The sequence below is a fragment of the Netta rufina genome, assembly GCF_964035555.1.
Source record: "Netta rufina genome assembly, chromosome: 3".
In the NCBI taxonomy this organism is placed as follows: domain Eukaryota; kingdom Metazoa; phylum Chordata; class Aves; order Anseriformes; family Anatidae; genus Netta; species Netta rufina.
In genome coordinates, this window is record NC_140125.1 from 117,973,727 (window position 1) to 117,991,707 (window position 17,981).

At 42.3% G+C, this 17,981-nt stretch overlaps 1 protein-coding gene across 1 annotated transcript in view; it reads right to left on the minus strand.

Annotated features, from left to right (window-relative positions):
* Positions 1–17,981, minus strand: part of PKHD1 (PKHD1 ciliary IPT domain containing fibrocystin/polyductin) — a gene marked incomplete at both ends in the record, with an annotated part of 259,585 nt that overhangs the window by 192,997 nt on the left and 48,607 nt on the right. The window contains 2 exon segments of the mRNA XM_084284494.1: positions 6,427–6,577; positions 11,248–11,461. Coding sequence (XP_084140620.1) covers positions 6,427–6,577; positions 11,248–11,461 — 365 coding nt within the window.

Here is a 17,981-nt window from a genome sequence, read left to right on the forward strand (position 1 = left end):
TCACATTGCCTGTGGTTACTGTGGAGGCCATCTTGGTTCTCTACATCTTAACAACCTTGCAGATGGTCCCTCTCTCTGCTCTGATAGCATCCACACCCCAAGACTGGCTTTGTGCTTTTATTTTTATTAATTTGTTATGGACTCCCCTACTTCCTTTCTGTGAGGCTTGCAAATATAAGTTGGTTTTGCATGTTCCTGCCCCCGCCTCTGAAAATAACCATGATGAAGACAGGAGGTTAAGCAACAGAGAACATAATGATGCAAGGGGGAAGGAGCTTGCTGGGTTGTTAAAAATATGTATTTATATTAAATAATAATAATACACACCTGATATTTTGGAAAAGTTTCATCTAGTCCTTCTCCTGGCTCCCCATCCCTTGTGGCATTGTTATGGCAGGGTATTTGCACTGCCAAAGCACCCAGGAGCCCTGTTCAAAGCTCAGGGAACCAGGCACTGGTAGGAAAAATCCTCCCTGATAACCTGTAGGTAAAGCCAACTGTTCCCCTTGCCTCTGTGAGATACAATCAGTATGGGCAAATGAAGATAAAGCGCCTTCTATCATCCTGCCCTATGATACCATGACAGTGCAGGTGGCATGGCTTTGCACTAAGGGCAAGGAAGCACAGAACTGATGGGCACAGCTCTGTGAGCAAACAGTGCCAGGGCTCACTCACAGGCTTCTGTTCAAACCAGGATGCCTCCATCCTCATAGGTGGCACATTTCACTCATACCCTGCTTAACCAGCCTCAAATTGGTGAGTGGTTTTCCTCAAAGGAAAGCACTGGAGAAGGCAGAGAGAGGATCGTTTTCCTTTCTGGCACCGTTTGGTGCTCCAGAAAAAAAAAAAAAAGGACAGATGGAGATGGGCAGCCAAAGGACGCTGAAGAGACAGAGCATAGCAATGGGAACATGTTAGGGCTGTACCATTTCTGAAGACAAAGGATGAAGAAGCTTGAGAGGTGACACCCCCATCTTCACCTTTAGGCACTGGTGCCCTGCTGAAGTTCCTGGATTTATTTACATATTTTAAACCAGAAGATACAAATAAACATATCTGACCATAAACTGGAAGCCCACACCTGTTTACAAGCAGGGGCAACCAACTATGAACCTTCTGTCCTCAAAGCTCACCCATGAAATGTCCATACAACACGAGGATGGTACTAAAAACAAGAGTGAAAGAGCATCACATATCTACCATGCTGAGCACAAGGAGCCTGCTGGACCTGCAGGAGAGTCACCTCCCATCTCTTGTTACCCTCACAGATATACAATATGGTCAGGAGATTCAGCACAGCACTGCTGTGAAAAATAAAGTAACAGCCCTTTATGGCTGGCATGCTCTGTGCTGCCAGAGAGCCTTATCTGCTCCCTGGGATGCTGCCTAGGAATTGCCACCTATATAAAGAAACAAATATCTCCAACAGACAAAATTATCTCATCTCCAGCCTCACCTCAAAAATAATATGGCACCCAGAGAGAGTTAATGAGCAAAATAAGTGGAGGAAAAGAAAAAAGAAAAAAAGAAAAAAAAAAAAAAAAAAAAAAAAAAAGGAAGGAAAGATTCTCAGATATACAGAGGAATACATGGGATTTGTAAAGCTGATCCTGGCTACGTTAAAGATTTGAGCAGTAAGGGTATCTTAATTGACCATGCAGTTCTCAGATGCAGACTTTGCTTGTTTGTTGTGCTTTTTTCTTTTTAATTCTGAAAAGCAAACAAAATGGTCATCCCACTACCAATCACCGAGGAAAGAATTCACAGTTCCTCGACACTCTAAGCTACTTCTTAAATCTCAAGACCTTCCCTCCATGCCCTGCTGAAAACCAAACTAACATCAGCACAGCACAGCCAGGCAGAGCCATAATCCAGGGTGGCATTTTTATCTAGCAAGTAATTTTTTAGTAGCCTTCTATTTCTTAATAGGGACCCCTCGAGGGTTGGGTTGGAGAGGATTCACTAGCATGCCAGTTCAGTTTCTCTGCGACTTAACACACGTGGCACGTGCCCTCCAACGAGCATTGCATCACCCATCTGGGCCAGGAGAGGAAGGGGGAGTCAGCGCAGGGAAACTCTGCTCAAACAGCATGCTGGCACGATGATTAGGTCTGGTCCAGTGATCCGGAATAATCATTTGAAAGCTCACTAAGCCTAATGGGTTTGGAGACATCCAAGCCTGGTCAAACCTTCCCCTGAGCATCCTTTACACGTGGTATCAGCATGTTTTGCATGTCTCATCAGTGTCACGGTAGCTGACATCTCATTATGCAGCCAAGGTGGAAGTGGACAGGTACTGAGTGAGCATTAGAACTACTTTTCTTTTCCCTTGTATTATTTAATTCATATCTTTCCATTATCCAGTGTATCATGAAGCTGTGAACTAATTAAGTCCTGTGGGATATACAATCAGTGGTGGAATTTTTTCCTTTTTTTTTTGCTTCTCCTTTCGGTAGGCTAAATTGCATTACATACAGATATAAATATAATTGTACAACTCTTCCCAAGTTAACAATGGAGCAAGCTGAAAACACTAATGATGCCAAATACAACAGTGGGGCAGAGGCCTGCTGTTTACTTCGCATGACCTACTTAAGTCATATGGTGGCAAGTACTTCAAACACAAAGCGAAGCAAGGGCCAGAATCAGTTTCTAAAGAAAGCCACAGAAGTTGTTCTTTGGGGGATATTCAAACTCGGAGCAGGCCCCAGGAAAAGGCCAAGCTGGTGAACCCAAGTCTGATAAAATCTGCTAAGTCATAGGTCTCCAACCAGCAGCTTGAAACTCCCAGGAATTGTGGAGGTTCCTCTGAATCCCAACCTGAGTCCAGCTCAGACTGCAGCCATGCAAGCAATAGCTTGAAGGTCAGAGTAGAAGGGATATTGCCTCACTTCCGTAAAAATACATCTCTTTTTCTTGACTGAGGATGCTGCCCCAAAATTTTCAAAGGGTTCAACTGGACCATCAAATGGAAGTGACTCAAGGCAGCAGCATGCACATGGTGAACAGGACACCCAGCTTTTTCAAAGAACAGCATTCTAATTTGATGAGAGCAACAGGCCAATTTTTGAGTGAAGCTATGTTGTGATAAGAGGTGGAAGAGCTCTCTTTTCTGCAGACTTAAGCCTCCCTATTTCATGCAGGTCATCCAAGATTTAAGGTATCTAGAACCAAGATCTTTTCATTAAAATAGATCTTTATATGTATTTATGCAGGGGAAAAAAAAAAAAAAAAGTTAAATAAAATTAAAAAGAAAAAAAGCACCTAACAAAGAGTTTGTAGGTATGATCCTCAAGTACTTGGAGCTTCTTTATATCCAAGACAATTAAAGAAGTTCAAAGAACAATCACCTCATTAACTTGCAGAGAAAGAACAAGTGGTGTTTGCTAATCTCTGCAGGTGACTTTGGTGTTCACGGATTCCACATGCACTTGCAATTCAAACAGAGGGCAAGGAAATACCTCAGAAATGTATATAATATGCTTTGGATGTGGCCAAAGAAATGGAGGAATGTGCCTGTCTGGCTGCATGTTGTTATTCAAAACCCAACTAACAGAGGTAGAATCTGCCTCCTGGATGAGTTACACTTGGCTGTTTAATGCAATTTTTCAGTAAAGCTGATCCAGGGTGAATTAATGGGCTAATTCAGTCACTGTTTGGATCCTGTTCTGTGGAGTCAAGCAAGAGAAAAATGCCATTTAAGGCTCCTGCTGGTTGAAGAAGGCATCAAGCTGATGGCCATGTCTCTGGCACTTGCTGTGCAGTAGGATTCCTAATGCATGGATTTCCCTTCAATGCCACTGGGCTGTCTGTGAGCTATTGGCAGAAGGGCTGCTAAAAGCATCATCCCATCATGGTTTGTGTTCATCTCATTTCCAGCCTACCTGCCAAATCCCAACTGATCATGTTATTCTCTTCCTCATTATATTAAGAATTACAGACAGGTCCTAATAGATGCCTTATAAAGAATGAAGAAAAATACCCTCTCCCTAACCTTTGTATCCCTTAGACTCCAGCTCCCAGGACAAACCTTTTGACTTTTATCAAATTTCTGCTCCAAAGCAAGTTTGTTCTCCTTTCTTATCAATGCTCCCTCCATGCTCTTGATAATACAAGCCTCTGTCAGCCTTTCTGTGATGCCTTTTTTCCATTCTGCTGCCATTCTGGAGCTAACACTGCTCCATCACCATCTCAACTTCTCTGCTCCCAACCTCCCACAAAACTCAGCTGTGCTACGGCTTCGCTCATTTTTCAGCCTGCCTGGGCATCCTTCAGCTGGCAGAAGAATAAGCAGAAAACAAAACACAGAGCAGAGTATCTGTGGTTTTGGAGTGCTTTGAGACCCTTATGTGAGAGTGCAATAGAGGTGCCAGATGTTATTATAAAGAGATGCGGCCCCATTACTTGTACGCAGAGTTGTGCTGCCTGCTAATAGCACCATTATCCTAAGGCACGTGGTGCTATTAATGCATTGTACTGCTTGGTGCAGAACCTGGGGACCATTATTTCCACTGGAAAGGTAAGGCCAGTTCACATGACATGATTTAAACCTCTACAGTGAAGCATGCATATGCTGCACCAGGTCATAAATCTTCACGGGATGCTGTCAGCTAGAAAGGGACCAAAATTGAAACCATTTATCTGAACTCCCCACCCATCCACCTCTGCTCACCAGGCCAGTTTTGGGAAGAGGGATAAAATGATTCCAAATGCCTGCTGGGTTCATTAAGCAGCAGCAAATCCCAGATCAAACGGCACTACTGGTTTCGTCCTGCTCTCCTTTCACTCACTCAGGACACTCAGGACTCTGATTTTCCCCACACTGAGTGGAAAAAGCACAGCAGGGACAAACCTCACAACTTATTCTGGCTGTCACCTGAGCCAAAAGGCCACCTGTCACCTTCTCATTAGTGAGGCTACAGGACCCACAACAGAGTTGGTGATAACTCCTCCACGCTGCAGCTGGGGCTCTACGGCAGTCGAGCTGCCCTTTGCACATTTGGTAAGGAAAACCTGAATGAAAGGAGTTGTTGCTATTTGATCTGATACTGGCCTAAGCACAGCCCCGTGCTGGCCTCTTGCACTTGATAACTAGCAATTTTTATTTTATTTTTTGGCTTGGTTTTCCCCATGGCTATGCACATTTCAGGTAGCAGAGCTAGCAATGCTGACTAGCAAGCACAGGGGAGAGGAGTCAGCCTGCATCCTGCAGAATATGGGGAGCCAGGGCATCACGAGGGCTGGCAATGCTAAGAGGGAAAAGGCTACCTGTGATATGCCTTTATAGGCCAAGGGCAACATTAAAACACTTGCAATTTGTTTGTGTTTTCTTAAACAGAATGAAGAAAGCAATGGTGTTTTAGGATGCTTAGTTGCACTAAAAAAGATTTGCAGGGCAAGTATTCAGGGATTCTTGGCTTATTAAAAGCTTCAGAATCTGATGCGGGAAACACACCAAAATTACTTGGACAGGATACTGCAGCTGCTTTGGGGTAGGGTGGTAGATACAGCAACCGAATTTTCACTGCACAGTTAAAAATTACCATGATAACTTTAATATCAATTCTCAGCAAATGAACTTCAGTTTCCTAGTACTAAGAAGACCACATGATAATTTGGTTTACTAGAGAAAAAACAGCATTAATTCTGATAAGTCAGGAGTGAAACTCTTCCTACTTGCACTGGTAAGACTCCACCAACTTCTCACGAGCTGCACATTTAAGAAAGGATGATGGCAAAGGGACATTTGACATCTATCAAATATACCACCACTCTGAATTCCTTGTCACAAATAGAACTTGACACCCTCAAAAACTCTGTGACACCCCAAGAGCTCTAAAAGGATGGCTTAGGTTTGTAATTAACGCTTTTAGATACTGAACTGTATAATTATGTTAGTTCAGAATCGCAGATTTTTGTAATACACACTTGGTGGATGTCTTCCTAGCAGAGAGATTGTCCCATTCTATTTTGGATACTAAAGAGGAGAAGAAAACAAACAGAAACAGAGCTGCACAAATGCCGAATGCTAAGTCTCTGCCAGAGAGCTGAAACGCCGTACCTCATGGCTGAGGTTTCCGATCAAGTAACAGAAAATAACCCCATTGCAACAGAATTTGCATTTATATATACAAAAAGGAAAGTGTTAAAAAAAGGTGCCCGCTGTCCAGAAAATAAGGTTAAGCTCATTTATGTCTCATAAAATACATGATTAACCATAGTTAACCATGAATTCAGCTGCGCAGCATTAGAACTGCTGCTCAAAGTTGGAAACCATTTAATATTATATATTGCTACTACTCAGCCTAAATTGTTTTTGTGTGTGTGCGTGTGTGTGTGTGTGTTTTGCCTCCTTTAAATGTACACAATATTACAAATTTAATTTTAAGCTGTTTGAATCAGTCTGTAAAAAAGATTTGATTATACCTGAGTGTTCTGGCCCCAGTTTTTCCATATCTCAGTAATCTTGGCGGTAATTGGCTGATTAGCTCCCTCACACTCCATCTCTGCCTCAGTTTCCATGGTAATGTTACAGGAGCTATTATAGATGAGAACTTCATCTCTTTCCACTTTAGGGCTGAAACGAGAAGGGAGGTTAAATGGGGTGTCATCAATCTTAATGAAATGCAATTATTTTTACTCTTATTAATCATTGCAAGCCATTAGCTTGTGGCAACTCCTGGCCACCATTTGTCAAACTTTGCAAATTTCTGTAATTTTGTTTCCATTCTTTTATTGTTTATTTGTTTTTTTTCCCCCCTTTATCTGCACACACTCGCAATAAAATACATGCAGTAAATATCTCTCAGTGATGCCTTGCTGCTTCCCCAAACTATTGCAAACAGTAGCAAATGCCATCCGAGGACCAAGGAAGATACGTGCAGACAACAGCGAGGGAATCAGCAGTGCTAGGATCAAAGATGGACTCCTACGTGGGGTAGGGTTTGTTCACATCTCCCCCTCCCCATCCTACTCACACTTAGCAATAGGGAATGAATAACTTGCAACTCCCCTAGGGCAAGTGGAGAAATTGGAAAAGCCACACAACTGGCTAACTGGTCCCTAATTCCAACTGTGAAAAAATGAGCTCATTTAGGGGTTCCAATTCCTGCTACCCAGCTGATTGCAATGATGCTTTGTTGCTAGCATTGGAACATTAACTTAGTAAATTAATTAAAGTTACTTAACAGCCCAGACTAAGCAGATTCGATATATGTGCCAGTTATACTAACAGACATTTGCTCTAAAGCCTCCCCTTGCACAGGGGAGAAAAGTAATAGAAAAGGTGGTGGGGAAGAGATATTTTTCCTGGGTCTCGCTGCTGACAGCTGCTGACTTTGGTATTTGCTGACATTTTATTATGGGGAGCTATAGGATCCACGATCCCTCAAAGTGAGGGGAAAGCTTCCCAATTTACTTCTACAGACTTTGGGATACTCTGGTGCCACTTGACATTCCCTCCCCTGGTTCCAGCCCCCAGCCCAGGCTGCCCCCAGCCCCATCCAGCCTGGCCTTGGGCAGTGCCAGGGACGGGGCACCCACAGCTCCTCGGGGCAGCCTGCACCAGGGCCTCAACACCCTTGTCATGAAGAGTTTTACTCAGCAAATCAAGGCATCAGATCTGTAGGACCAGGATTTTCAGAGGTCTTAATTGTCCCAAAAGCCCCGTCTCACTGGGTTTTCTGGAGAACCAAATTTAGGAGCCTAATTTCCATCAAAATCAACCCATCTGGAAAGCCACCACCCAGAGCTTTCTCATGAGCCTGGTGATCAGGACAATTTTATGAACCTGAAGTTTTTAGACGAGGCTGGATGTGAGAGCTCACTGTGCAAACAAAGAGCTGCTCTGACAGTACCGTCGTGGGCTGTTTGTTTTGGTGGCCTTTGTCAGGGCAGTGGGAGGATAACTTGTTAAAGGAAGCAGCCACATCAGCAGGAAAAAAATAAAAAATAAAAAATGAAAAGCCTTCTGCAAGTAGCTGAACCTTTTTAACAGTGAATTTTTATTTCTATATTTAAATGAACCTTTCCCTCTGCTGTATCAATAATCAAAAGCCAGCCGTAGGGAACTACGCTCGCTTTTGATAGCGACACTTTGAGAACTGCTCTTGTCCTGTACAATAATTCAATGGACTGGGCTATCTTTCAAGACTGCAGAGTACTTCTTTTTCATGCTACAAGAAACAGCTGCATCTTTAAACAACCAACAGTTTTAAAGGGAGAAGGGGCTTGTTGTTGGCTCGATGCAGGGCCCAGCTCGCTAGCCACTGAAGTCAGTGGGAGGATCTCCAATCACTTCTTTTTACAAAAGGTTAACAAGTTTTGCTTGTAGGCAAAGAGCCAATTCCCCCCTGTTCTCGAGCAACCACTTCTGAAATCATGATGCTGGATGACTGTAACAAATGGTAATGTTTAAAGAAAATACAACAAAACAGGGGGGTTGGCAAAAGGAAATTTGGGGATGTATCCATGCACCAGCAACATGAATGGTAAGATTTGCACCTTTCCTGAGGAATATGCATTTGCCATTATGCAAAAGTACAAAAGCATTGCATAAAGTACAGGCTTTAGGAGAGACTATACTAGTAGAAGCTTTACTCAAACCATTCTAAAGCTAATAATTTCACATAATATCTTTCTTGTTTGTTCTTAAGTCAGCAATGATTTCAATAGTTTTGTCCCCATCCTGGGATGAATGTCTAAACTGTTGAACATTTGTGCAGAACTCATACCCATATCCTTATTATTGTTGTTTGTTATAATTATTACTTAGAGCAATCAATGTGTATTGTTCCAGGAATTCCCCAAATAGTTAATTTATAGTTTGATCATTCTAATTTTCACTTTGCTGCAAATTCCATTGCTACGTTGAAATCAAATCTTATCTGAAATGAAATTTGAGAAAACAATTTCAAAAGACCTGAGGTAGATCATTTGGATGTCTTCAAACTCTCTCTTCCTCTACTTTTCCCCAGATTTTTCTGATTAGGAAACTCATCTAAAATACACCCATCTTCTCTGTTCCTGCTCTCTTTCAGTGAGACCCAGATTCACCAGGAAAAAAAATCATCAAGCCAATGGAAAATTCATTAACAGCCCCAGTTTCAATTTCTAAACACTAGGTGAGAGTGAACATAATATGGGGAAAATTTATTACCATAAATAAATAAATAAATAAAATTAAATTTAAAAAGGTTGGAAAAATGCATAAAAATAGGTTTAAAAAAGTTGATTGATTGGATTTCGATTTGATTGGATTTCCTGTACCTGAAGGAGTGTTAAAACCTGTTTCTGTGACATGTACAACTAAATTCGGCAAAAAACAGTGAAGAACAATAAGGAAGCAGCCATCAAGTGGACTGCCTGACTTCTCTCTCCATTGTCATAACATGACCAGCTTAGGTGCAAGACCTCCCACCCACTCACACTGCTGGCACCAGGATAAAGCAGTTGCAGCAGCAGAACTGGAGCAACCCACACCAGGAAAAGGAGCAAGAAGAAAAAGCATCATAATAATCCACCCACTATAAATGCATCTTTATCTGTAAAGAGCTGAGCACAATTTTGATGCTCAGGGAGCAGAAAGCAATAACCAAAAGCAATATCCTGGGGCTGCCCCATCACTCTCGAGTTTGTGGGTTACCTGGTCTGCGGTTACACTGATGTTAGAGATAGCAAAGCAAAGCTCAGCAAGACAAGTCAAGGCTCCTGGGGTTTCTTGCTTTGAAACAAATCATTGTGGGAACAACAGACCTATTGAAATCAGCTTAATTTCAGACTGTTTTTCCACTCTAGCTCTCTCTGTTCCTGTCTTCCCCAATGAAACCACCCTCCCCATTTCCCACGATGCTATCAGACGTTACCGGTGCACAACAGGACGCTGGACATGCCAGTTGGCCAGCTGTATTTTTCTAGTGTTTGGCCCACAGGTTGCTGGCAAAAAGACAGGTTAGGACAGACTTATATCCTCCTCTTCCTCAGTAAGAAACTAATTTATTTCTGCCTAGCACAGATTTTCTCTAAACTGACAAAAAATTCATATTTCTTAAGACATTCATCCCCTGTGAAGCCCAGCTCAAGTTTATCAGAGCTCAAAAGCTAGTAAGGAAGAAATGACAGACTGACAGGCTGATGCTGTAGCTGAGTAAACCACCTTTATTTTTTATAAACAAGTTTAAAATGCCACTTCTGCTGTCCTTGTTCAGTAAATGCCAATTTGCTTCATTCCCTCAATACAGGGTATCCAGAACTGCCTCTGAGGGCTCACTACTGTCCCGCTGGTGACAAAGTTAATGGTGGCATAAGGATCAGATAAGGATGGTCCCAAATCTCTACCACTTCACTGAAGTACCTAGACAGTACCAACGTGCACCCGTCAGGAATGCCTCCACCATCTAAACAAAGCATGGCAATGCACTGCAATGGTATTCAAACTCTATTTAAGAGCTCAAGTGTCTTTGAGGAAGTGCTCTTCATCTGTTTATTCCTTAATTCAAGCCTCCCTCTTCCTCCTTGAGGCTCTGCAGGTTTAAATCCCCACAGCTCTGTTAAAGACATCGGTACCAATTTTCACTCCCAGGCAGCTTGGTCTTGGATTTGCAGAACCCAAGTAACCGCTCGAGCACCCTTGTTGAGTAAAGGTTGCACAGTGTGCTGAATCTTCTCTGCAACTTTTTACTCATGAAGCTGCTTAGAGAGAGGAAGGGGAGGAGAGGGAAGAAAAAAAAAAAAAAGGCTTCTGCTTTTCATAATGCCTAATCTTTTTCCCCATTGGCATCCACCAGATGTTGCTTTGGATCAGAAGATAAATATTAAAACCTAAGAAGGAACAAAGCAGGCTGTTTACGAGATGGATTTTCTGATGTCTCTCAAACACTTTAAAAAGGTGGGAGGGAAGGAGGGGGGTCTAGAGATGCTTTGATAGACACAAGAAGTGAATTTCACGACCCAGCGGAGCTCTCTAGTGGTCTCAAAGCTAAATTGCTCTGCTGGAATCAAGAATTAGCAATCATAGAATCATAGAATCATAGAATATCCTGAGTTGGAAGGGACCCTTAAGGATCATCAAGTCCAACTCTTGACACCGCACAGGTCTACCCAAAAGTTCAGACCATGTGACTAAGTGCACAGTCCAATCTCTTCTTAAATTCAGACAGGCTCCAGCCCATCATTTGGCAGGGGAATGACTTCTAGGGGTTATTGCTCATGGATGGGCTCACTCAGATGTCGGAGAGAAGCAGAGCTAACCTGGAAAAAAGTCCAGCCAAACGCCTCTGGGAAGGGTCGCTGTCCCTCTGGTGCCACTGAGGTCGGCTGTCCTCACACAGATACAGGTAGGACATGGATCCTTGCTGCTGGTAGGGACCCACGGTGACCTGGATGTCACATTTGATGAAGGTGGATCTGTCTTCTCGGCAGTCAGTGGAAGAATGTGTCAGGCCACAGAGAATGGCCAAGGATGCTGCAAGGACAGGAAGGGAAAAAATAACCCAAACAGCCTACAAACTACAGATGTTAAGCAGATTTTGGCTACTGGTGCCTGTCATTTGATGCTCATGTCCCAGCCTCCCTTTTGGTACATCCTTTCTGAGGGTGAGTAGTGTTTCATGCAACTCCTTCAGCCCCTTTTGCCTTGTGTGGGCCAGCATAACTTCCCTTGTGGGACAAGCATCCAGATGGTCCTTGGGATCAAATGACCCCACATTTGGGAGGAGGTGATTAAATAAGAGTACGGGCGTTCCAACTGGGGAAGATGGACCATGGTTTAGAGACCAGGTATAAGTCACATCAGATGTGACCACTTCTGAGATCTAGCGCGGCTCTGAAATCTAGAATTAGATTTAGTGAAAGCATTGCACAGCTTGGAGTGCTTCAAGGGGTCTTGGGTGAATGGGGAGACTGCTTTGCTCCAGACTGACCTGAGATTTGGTCTGAGTTTGACTCAGAGTGGTAGGAGGTGTGGTGGGAACAGCTGCATGGCTTGAGATTTATTTAAGGAAAAAGAGATGTGAACAGAAATTAGGTTTTCTTATTCCAAATCCAGACAAAAAATACATTTAAAAAATGTGTACTGCCACTGAAGATCAAATCAGTTGAAATTATTGGTTTTATTAATTTATATTTTTTAAAGAATCATTTAAGCAAGCAGAGATCAAGACTGCTTCTCTCAAATCCCAGAGCTTGTGAAGACTTCAAGAATTTTTATTAATCCAGAACTAAACAAACAGTTGCAACAAATTCCTGAAAAGTTCTGTGTTAAAAGTATTGCATCCTGCACCCAAGAGTGTTCATCAAGTACCAAAAGTGCAATACATAGGAGTTTATCAAGAAAGAATTTTCCTGATTTTCTTTTTTAAACTCTGGTTTGTTCCAAAGGTTTTTTTTTTTGTATGCTGGAAAAGTATCGTTATCAATAAATATCTTAGCTCTTAAGTAATTCTGAAAATGGGTTTTGAAATGTGAAATGTGTTTTGTAATGTGAAAATGCTCTATTTCCTCTGTTAAAATATTTAAGATTTTTCTCAAAATGATTTAATATAAAGGTATTTTCGAAAAGTTTATGGTTTGTGATTGTTTAACATTAAGGTATTGTTATTAAAGATGTTTTTCAAAATATTAAAACCTGCCATTTCATCTGTTCTGAAATTCAGAGACAGAATCCACATTTTCTCTGTATTTTTCTTCTCTGGATTCAGAATAAGAAAAAAGTTGCCTACATCTTCATATGTTTTGCAATATGCTAGATCTTTTTGCCTCCCAAATCCAGTGACAATTCTCTTGTTCAGCATTGATTCAAACACAACCAAACACAGCCCCTGCTTCAAAGATCTACATAGGAACATGAGACACAAACAATAGACAGAGAAGCCTACCGAACTATGGTATGATGCCTATATTATTGCTTTTATTATCCAGAAATTATGTCTGGAGACGCCTGAGCTGTCCTCCAGGTCCCACAGAAGTCTCACACCCAAGTTTGTTGGAAATGGCACTACACACCTGTGCTTTGGCAAGTGAGTATCAACCAAGAGGACTAAACACTACAATAAACTTACCTTTGCACCATTTTTACCTGTGGCAAAAAAAAAAAAAATCATTACAGGAATTTCTTCACAAGAAAGTTTGTTTGTTTGTTTGTTTGTTTTCTTCCAGCCAGGGTAGATGCGGCTGAGATCTCAAAAGTACTGCAGAAAATACAACCAGTGAGGATGCTACCCCTTCCCTTTCTCTACAAAACCACAAGTTTCCTGTGGACAGAAGGAGAATTTGGTACCATTCCATAATAGAGTATAACAGCTTCTTCTGCCTTACCAGTGACAGAAAAGGCTGCGGTACATTCAGATGTGGTAACAGAGACTAGTTTTGATGTCTAACCATCTGCAACAGTAATAAGGAAGATTACATTCACATTAAACACTTGAGGAAGAAAAAAGGAAAAAAAAAAAATACAGGCTAGGGAGCTAATCAAAAGAGATTTTGCTTTTCTTCTTTTGTAGTCCTGAAAATAAAATGGCTGCATTTTCCTAAGTCACTAGTGGAAAAACAGCTGAACCCAATTTTAGCAAATTTGGGAAATTGGAAGTGACCCACAAAATCTCCCTATTTTCCTCAGTACTTTGCTGATGTCAAATGGTTAATGTACATCACCAGAAGATATTTCCTGCATAGCCCTCAGAGCTCAGCAGAACAGCCTGTTGCCATTTGGATACCCTCAAAATGTTACACAGAAATCCTTGCTGAAGCACCCCAGCACCTTCATCTCAGTGTTATCACGCCTGTAGGAATGCAGGGCCCTGCATTCTGCCAACTGCTGAAATTATTTTTAACTCAAACCAGGCAAATAAACTTATTTATTTAACAAATCTAAGCTAAAGAATGTGGCTAGAAAGGGTTTTAAAGAATTTAAATGGAAGCAAAATCCAAGAAAATCCTGCTTAATCATACACCTGATAAGCAAACCTCAAACCACTTTCTCCCTCTCAGGCAGAAGGAGAGAGGGAGCTCATCTCCACACCCTACAGCTCTGTCCATCTGATGGGGACACACTTGGGGAGGTGTCCATTTCTCAATCCTTGCTTGTGGTTCTGATATTCCCCCATTTCCAGAGTATTTGATACTTTTCTCAGTTAGGAGGAAGTCTTGGCTTTTCATCCCATTCTTCTAACCATTAAATTCAAATATCCCTTGGCTGTAAAATGCTGCCACTACCTCCTGCCACAACAGTGAAAATAAAAAAGAATTAACTAAAGATTGCAATACACACAGCATATCCTAAAAGTATATAGCATGCCCATTCTGGGACACTTCTCCCTACTTAATTGGTTAGTGTTTGAACCTCAGAAGGAAGCTTCTTTATGCTTTAACTACTCTATAAAGATAGAATCTGCTGATCACACGTTGTACAACCCCATCACTAAGATTAATGCATTCATCCCATCACGGCTTCTGTTTTGAGGTCAGACACAATGGCAGCCAAATCTCTGCATGCTGGTGACGGGTTAGGGACCCACTGCCCCCAGCCCTCTCTTTGAGGGATGCTCTGGCTTAAGCCAGGAGCCTGGGATGTTCAGCACAAGGGCTTTGTTCTGGGTCACTGTTTAATAACAACTGCCGGACATGTGATGAGACTAAACCCTACAGGAGTTCCAAGGGCAGCTGCAGATTGATTGAACAACTGCCCAAGGAGTCTCAGTGCCAAACCACACATCCCCAGTTATCCACTGCTCACAAAACGGACCGCAGAGCATAACATTAACTTGTGCTTAGCAGAGAAAACAAAGGGTAAAAAATAAATAAATAATAACGGTAAAAATAAAAGAGAAGGGAGAGGAAAAAGAGAGACCTGTTAAGGTCAAGTCCAACCTTTCCCTATGAAGAATTGCTCCCTACGAGACATTCATTTTGCACAGCCGGGTCCCAAGAGGTGGCTTTGCAAGCATCTATTCCACCGCCTGATAGATCTCACTGTCAGAACATTCTTGCCGTGTAATCAATATGCATTTTTTTTCCTCTTTCTTAATTTCATTTCCAGATTTGAAGGGCAGAAGGGACCATTTGGACCCATCAGAGACCCTCACTACTACTCAGATTCCAATTGCCACCGCATGCCCTCTTCAGATCTCCTGCACTTACTCATACAAATCACCCCATTTCCCTGGTTATAGTCCCCTGTGGCCCTACCCCGGTGCATCGCCCTGGTACATTTGCATGGCTGCATCCAAAGCTCCTTCATCTCGCTCCTTTTGCTCCATGCAATGAGCTCCACCAAGCTATGTCTCTCATTTAAACCAGCCTCATTTCATTTCTAGATTTTAATCTGAACCATCTTCCCTAAATATCCACTTTTACCAATGTAACCTGGCCAAGAGCAGGCCAGGGATTTGATCTAAAAGAGATCTCAAGAACCATTACATCGGAGCCCTAAAGCCTGGCATGTTATTCCAAGCATCTTTACACAACCAGGCAAAAAAATAATAATAATAATAATTACTATAAAAAAAATCTGAGCACCACACTCAGATTTTTCACTGATGCATCTTCCTATCAGTTCACCTCCTTTTAAAGACACTTCTACACCTTCACCCCAGTGTCCAACATGCAATCTCAAACACTGTTTTACTGCAAAATATATATATGGTACTTACCCCAATATCACCTAATTGGAATATTCTGTTATTTTCTCACCTGCCTCAAGCTTCCTGCCAGTCTTCCCATCTTTCACAGGAGCACAATTCAATCCCACAGACATTAGCCATTTGTTCTGGAAATTTAACCTGAGATGAACAGCCCCCGCACCTCTATCTGCACTCCTCAAGAGCATTGCAACATGAGTAACAAAGGGAGAAACAGGGAAGAGAAGAGCTCTCAGGATCAAGTCAGTTATCTCTTTACCAGAATTTTAAAGACTGGTGGGTTGGTTTTGTGTTTTTTGCTTTGTTTCTCATTGAAGGGACTCTGCTTTTGTCAATTTTGTTATCATTTTTTAAAACTTCTAGCATCTTTAATAAAAAAAAAAAAAAAAAAAAAAAACTTTACAAGTTTTAAATCAACTTCCAATTTGATTTTTCTGTAGTTTGCAAAAGACAGCAGTTTCATAAAAGTGCCCGGACTGAAGTGGAAAAGAAGTCACATTCCCTACCTGCAGAGCTTTCTCCTATGGATTTGATCACAAGAGCAAGCCAGACAGGCTGGCTGGAGATTCCCACATGAATCTCTCATCTTAAAGAGGTCAGAGACAACATGAGCTAGCACTGAGGTCCCAGGGCAGGGAGGACGTGCAAGCTGCAAGAGGCAAAGTCCCCCAAGCACACAGCAGCAGGTAAAGAACGAGGTGAGGCTGGACTAACTGCACTTAACACCCTAAATGGTGAGGGATGCAATCCCCTAAGTATTAGGGGGAACTCTGGAAAGCAGCACAGATGTCATATGTAGATGTGCAGCCCATGTTCAAACCTCTCAGGGAGAGCAAATAGCCTAGCAAACTTTTAGAGACTTAATCATCCTGTACACACACCAATGACATACACAAGAGAAGCGTTTTTGGCAACTCAGCTGATGAGATCTGCAAGGCTGCAAAATCCAGAGCAGGAAATAGAGGGGTTGTCTTGTAAGCGGACTAAAGGAGGATGAGTGCATCCCTTTGGTTAGGGGGGTTTTGCCCCCCTTGCACCTTCTCTTCCAAAAGCCATAAAACAACAAGCAGGCAGCGATCGGCGTTCGCCTGCTGACATCTAGTGCCAATAAAAAACATTGCGGTCCTGCCTCTTACACATTTTCTCCAGACTCCCCCTGCTGCCTTACCCCCCAGTGAATTTTGAGCACAGTTATTAATGTTGTCACAGTTTGGATCAATTTGATTACATTTTATTCTGCTATTCTTTCTGCAATAACCAGAATGGCTTGTTTTATGGTCTGCTCTTTTTTGTTGTTGTTGTTGTTGGCACTCCAGCATGTTGCCTTTGAAAAAATAATGATAAATAGTTTTGTGGACTATGTTGAGATCCAAGAAAAAGAAAGAGAAAGATGGAAAGAGAAGGAGAGGAGGAGAAAAAACTGAGCTCTTTACAAATTCTCAGCATCTCCGTTTGAGTGCGGGGGTGGGGGGGATTCTTTTCCTGGTATTCCTCATAGATAAAGAAGCAAACCAGTCTAAATGACAAGAGCAACTTCAGAATTTCAGAATAACAGAGGCTGGAAGGAACATCTGGTTGCCTCTCATCTAACCCCTGATCAAAGCAATGACGTTGGATTCATCCATCACGTTGGATTGATTTCTCAGCAGCTAATCTAGTCGTGTTCTGACTGTCTGCAAGGATGGAGATTACCTTATCTTTGAGCAAAACCCTAGCAATGTACCCTGATGGAAACCCCCAAAACCACCATTCTTCCAGCTCCCCCCAGGGAGGAGAGATCTCTGGTCACCTGGACAGCCACAGAATGGCAATGATTTCTGGAGGAGGTCTCTGGATGTTCTCCTGTCATCAGAGCTATGGAGGTGCTGAAGTGGTGTGCTACCAAGTGTTGCAATTCTGCAGCACCAAGGTAGTCCCTTTGTCCATAGGGTTTGGGGAATGGCACGTATCTCAGGGATTTAAAAATCTTCAATACTGCCTCTTGCAAGACATCAGGAGCTTAATCCTGTGCTGCCAATAGGGAATGGAGGAAGTATGTCTTGTTCAAACATGTGCCCATTTGTAAGCATTTCCTCCAAAATTCAGGAAAGCTCTTCTTTGAGAGAGCTGGAGAACATGGCAGCATTCCCTGCAGTGCTGCCTCTCTCCAGATAAAGAGGATGCTCTGGCTGTGGGACGATCCCATCCTGCTCTCAATGAATTCAAATCCTTATTTCCAGCTTCCCAAAGGTATGAACTGGCCATAGCAAGGCATTTAATCACCCTTACAGATATTCACCCTTCCCCACCAAGCCCTTACCCTGCTGATGCTGTCCTGCCATGCAGAAAAAAAAAAAAAAAAAAAAAAAA